This window comes from Anthonomus grandis, unplaced genomic scaffold, assembly GCF_022605725.1.
Source record: "Anthonomus grandis grandis unplaced genomic scaffold, icAntGran1.3 ctg00000501.1, whole genome shotgun sequence".
In the NCBI taxonomy this organism is placed as follows: domain Eukaryota; kingdom Metazoa; phylum Arthropoda; class Insecta; order Coleoptera; family Curculionidae; genus Anthonomus; species Anthonomus grandis.
This window is the reverse complement of record NW_026088518.1, coordinates 52501-57500: the sequence shown is the minus strand read 5'-3', so window position 1 is coordinate 57500 and position 5000 is coordinate 52501. Positions and strand designations below refer to the sequence as shown.

General features: G+C 36.4%; 3 protein-coding genes across 3 annotated transcripts in view; 1 reads left to right on the top strand and 2 right to left on the bottom strand.

Moving 5' to 3' along the window:
- Window positions 1-1080: 1080 nt before the first annotated feature.
- Window positions 1081-2024, bottom strand: LOC126749673 (histone H1A, sperm-like). The gene has a single exon (XM_050459364.1). It carries the CDS (start codon window positions 1901-1903, stop codon window positions 1202-1204), a length of 702 nt encoding a protein of 233 aa, XP_050315321.1. The 5' UTR covers window positions 1904-2024; the 3' UTR covers window positions 1081-1201.
- A 926-nt stretch (window positions 2025-2950) lies between these two features.
- LOC126749687 (histone H4) lies at window positions 2951-3395 on the bottom strand. Its single transcript, XM_050459380.1, has one exon. It carries the CDS (start codon window positions 3338-3340, stop codon window positions 3029-3031), a length of 312 nt encoding a protein of 103 aa, XP_050315337.1. The 5' UTR covers window positions 3341-3395; the 3' UTR covers window positions 2951-3028.
- A 255-nt stretch (window positions 3396-3650) lies between these two features.
- Window positions 3651-5000, top strand: part of LOC126749680 (histone H2A) — a 1940-nt gene continuing 590 nt past the window's right edge. The window contains exon 1 of the mRNA XM_050459372.1: window positions 3651-5000. This exon is cut by the window's right edge and continues 590 nt beyond it. Within this exon, the coding sequence (XP_050315329.1) occupies window positions 3732-4109 (378 nt within the window). The 5' untranslated portion in view covers window positions 3651-3731 and the 3' untranslated portion in view covers window positions 4110-5000.

Sequence of the window (5000 nt, the reverse complement as noted above, 5' to 3'; positions counted from 1 at the left end):
GAGGCTGTCGTCCTTTATATGTGAAAGTGGATGTATGAATAAACAAACTAGGGGTTTGTAAAAAAAATTACTAGTGGGTCGTCATAAATTGAAGCAAATCCAAAGCGTATGAAGGAAGCAACTAGCGGTTGGTAAAAAAATACTGGTAGGTTGTCCGATCTTTGTAATTAAAAAGTTTGTGATAAAAAAAAACTAGGGGCGTCTAAAAAAAATTACTAGGATCATCATACCAGTGATGTAAAAATTTATCGAGCGACGGATTGATTGGTCGTCTCTTTAGATAAATATATAACTAGGAGGCTGTCGTACCTTATATGTAAAAGTGTACGTATGAATAAAGAAACTAGGGGTTTGTAAAAAAAGTTACCAGTGGGTCATCATAAATTGAAGCAAATCCAAAGCGTATGAAGGAACACAACTAGCGGTTGGTAAAAAAAAAAAAACTAGTGGGTTGTCGGATCTTTGTAGTTAAAAAGTCAGTTTATGATAATGAAAACTAGAGGTGTCTGTCTAAAAAAAATTACTAGTAGTTTATAATACTTGGAAGCTAATTCGAAGCGTATGAAGGAAGCAACTAGCGGTTAGTCAAAAAAAAAAAAAAACTAGTGGGTTGTCGGATCTTTGTAGTTAAACAGTTTGAAGTTAATAAAACAAACTAGGGGTTTCTAACAAAAATGACTAGTAGCTCATCGTACATAAAAGATAATTCTTCAGTGTCTGAAGAGCAAAACTAGCGGATGCTAAGAAAATACTATACCAGTGATATGTATGTAATCCTTGTAGTTTAAATATAAAGTTTATCATGAAACAACTAGGGGTTTCTAAAAAAGTTACTAGTGGGTTAAGTTAAAAATAGTTCACGAGGAAAAAAACTAGAGGTTTTTAAAAGAATGACTAGTAGGTCATCACAGTGAACATTATTCAAAGGGTATTAAGTAACAAACTAGGGGCTTCTACCGATATAACTAGCGGTTGACATTTGTAAGTGAATACTAACTAAGTTTGAGAAGAAAAATGTAGGAGTGCGTATTAAAATATGTATCGGTTCCTAAAATTTTTCGTGTGATCTAAAATAAATAGTTAAATTTAGTTTGTATAATAAAAATGCAATACGAATTTTCTTTTTAAAAAAATTTGTGGTTCTGAAAAGAACCGATTTCGTTAATGCACTGAGTGCAAGAAGTCATAACAATGGTTCAATTTACTTCTTCTTTTTGGGAGAAGCGGCTTTTTTTGCCTTGGCAGCTGGAGCCTTTGCCGTTTTTGGCTTAGGAGCCTTGGGCTTCTTAGTTGGACCGGCCTTATTTGATTTCTTAGCTTTCGACGGTGACTTTGGCTTGACTGCAGCTACAGCGGCAGAAGTAGCGGCGGCAGCAGTCTTCGTCACTTTCTTCTCTCCGCTGGTGGTCTTTTTACCCTTCTTATCGCCGGCAGGTTTCTTAGCGGCTACCTTGGGAGATGCTGCCTTTTTCGCCTTTGGTTTAGCAGCAGATGCCGCTTCACCGGTGGCTTTTTTCGCAGGACTCTTCTTCCTAGATGCTGCCTTTTTCTTTTCACCAGCGGCTCCTTGTTTTGCGGCTGGAGTACCGGAGGTAGGAAGCTTGAAAGAGCCGGAGGCACCTTTTCCTTTAGTTTGCACTAAAGCACCAGACACTACAGCAGACTTTAGATACTTCTTTATAAACGGTGCCACTTTTTCAGCATCTACCTTGTAATTGGCGGCGATATATTTTTTGATTGCTTGTAGGGACGATCCTCCTCTTTCTTTAAGGCCTTTGATGGCATTGTTTACCATCTCGGAAGTTGGTGGATGAGTTGGCTTAGCTTTAGCTTTTTTCTCCTTTTTTGCTGGCGAACTAGCTGGTGGGGCAGAAGCTACTGGTACTGACTCGGTATCGGCCATTATGTAATTTAACTTCGGTGGTCAATAACACTAACGATGAAACAACGGTGACTACGAAAAAAATCGCTCGACTATAACTTCACCCTGGCACTGTCGGAGTGAGAATAAACAAGGCGTCCAATGTCGACTTGGGTATACATCAAATCGGACGGAGGGAGGAGTGAACGGTCCGCTCTCGGCGCTGGATTCTCTACTGCTTCGTTTATACCTTTTACCTGTTTGCCCGTCTGTATTAAATTGCTTATTTTTAATATTTTTGCTACATTTTCAACAGAAATTGACCGAGAAGTCGCCTCTTAAGAGATTTAGGAATATCTTTAATGCATTTAACGGTACATGTGGCTCGTAGTGATAGGAAAACGCGACCGTCAAAGTTAAAGGTTTCTGATTTTCTACTAAAACTTTTCACTTTTATATCGTTATTCTTAACTGTTTAATAAACTTAACGATCTAGGGTTTAAGTATATGATACTGCGGTGTCTCCTTTAAATATAGAAAAGTTTGTGGCAAACATTTTTTAAGTATTTGAACAGATAAAGTATCATAATGGTTGGGACGTCACTACAACTTCAAGCAAAGTGGCACCATAAATTTGTCAACAACAATAATGTAAGTATTTTCTTCTTCAGTGTTTAAGAAAGTTATTTAAAAAAAAAAGAAACATATATTATTGGAGTTAATATTGAATATTAGCATCTTGTTTAAAAAAAAAAAAGCTTTGTCTGTTTGCTTGATACGGATACTCTCTTTTGAGAACGAAATAAGTAAAAAAAAAAAATCGTATCGTATCCTCTCGCATTAGAAAGAGTTTACTACAGAAAACTATATGGCAACGTGATCTCAATAATTTAAATAAATGTTTACTCTAGACCCATAGTAATACACGTTCCGCTAAGTTTATCTACGCATTTTTATTTTTTTTTTTTTTACAAAAGAGGAGAAAAAAATATATATAATTTTTCATTTTCTATAATTGACTAACGATAATTATATGCTCAAGATGATAAAACGGTAAGCACGAATTTTCTTTGTTTTTTTATTTTGTGGTTCTGAAAAGAACCGTTTTTTTTTATATATTTGTTTGTTTTGTCCACCGTTCTTAACAACGGACAAGAACTTCTCAGTTTAACCTCCAAAACCGTACAAAGTGCGTCCTTGACGTTTTAAGGCATAAACTACGTCCATGGCGGTAACAGTTTTCCTCTTGGCGTGTTCGGTGTAGGTGACTGCGTCCCTGATCACGTTTTCAAGGAAAACCTTTAATACACCACGGGTCTCTTCGTAGATCAAGCCAGAAATACGCTTGACTCCACCACGCCTCGCCAATCTTCTGATAGCTGGCTTGGTAATACCCTGGATGTTATCACGAAGAACTTTACGATGACGTTTTGCGCCTCCTTTTCCCAATCCTTTACCACCTTTTCCTCTGCCAGTCATTTTGAACCGTTATACTAGTAGTAGTAGTTCACCGAACGTATCGAAAAAGACAACTGCCGTCGCCCCAAAAAATTTGCTCGGTTTTGTGCTTTTTGTAGCCCCGCTCCTTTAAAGTACGAACTGACCAATCGGGTGGCATCACGAATCAACAAAACTCCGTGGTCGAATTTTGGTGCGTTTCATTCTCACAGTAGACGCCGTAAGGTTAGTTCAGTGTCTCCGAGTTATTATTAAATAATGGCCCGTACCAAGCAGACAGCTCGTAAATCGACTTATGACTCGCTTAAAAACGTAGACACGCTGAACTTAAAATCATTAAACTGCGAGCATCTGTAGCGGTCAGAGCACGTCGTAGTCGTCGTTTTAATTTCAACAAGTTTTATATTCGAATATGTCGGGTCGTGGCAAAGGAGGCAAAGTTAAAGGAAAGGCAAAGACTCGCTCTAGCCGTGCCGGACTTCAGTTCCCTGTAGGCCGTATCCATCGTTTACTTCGCAAGGGCAACTATGCTGAACGAGTTGGTGCCGGTGCTCCCGTCTACTTGGCAGCAGTGATGGAATACCTTGCAGCTGAAGTATTGGAATTGGCCGGTAACGCAGCCAGGGACAACAAGAAAACTAGGATAATCCCAAGACATTTACAGTTAGCTATCCGTAATGACGAAGAATTGAACAAACTACTCTCCGGTGTTACTATCGCTCAAGGTGGTGTACTGCCAAATATCCAAGCTGTTTTATTGCCAAAGAAAACTGACAACAAAGCTAAATAAGTATTTTGCTTTACGTCAAGTTGGAAAAAAAACTATAAATCGGTCCTTTTCAGGACCACAACTTTCATAAAAAAAGCAAATTCGTTCGTATGTGGTTATTATGACGTATAGGTAGGTCGCTGCTGATTCCTTAATCTAATAATAATAAATAAATAACTTACCCGCTACCTATTCTGTATGTAAAACATCGTATAAAATTTAAAAAAATTCCTAAAGATCACTGTATGGAAGATTTAATGAGTGCACTTATCCATAATTGTGGAAATTTGGTGTTTTGATATTTATTTTTATTGCCAAAGAAAACTGACAAGTATTTTGCTTTACGTAAGGTTGAAAAAAAAAACTATAAATCGGTCCTTTTCAGGACCTCAACTTTCATGAAAAAAGCAAATTCGTTCGAATTGAAAAAAAAAATCGCATTTACACTATTATGTATGTGGAAATTTGGTGTTTTGATATTTATTTTATGGCCCAACTAATAAAAGCGATTAGGAATGATTTAAAGAGTTCTTCTTAGAAATACCTTTCTAGAATATTAGGTAGAAGACTACTTTTATGATCACAGCAATATGTTTCTTTGATAATAAATATTCCCTAATTTAGTGTTAATACTTTACTTTACATCACGGTACAGTAAAATATTTATTAACGCTAACTACTTATTATATCAAATATATCTAAACACAACTTATTTTCTTTTACAAACTGATTTGTTCTGTTCACTTTATTTTAAACTGAAGCACGAAAATCATTTGTATATATTTTATTTCGATACACTTAATACATAATTCTCTATACATACAATACTTATTTAATGTTTTATGTATATTGTCGTATTACTTATGTAACATCTGTAATAATGTAGTAAAGACTCATTATTAGTAAGTAAGG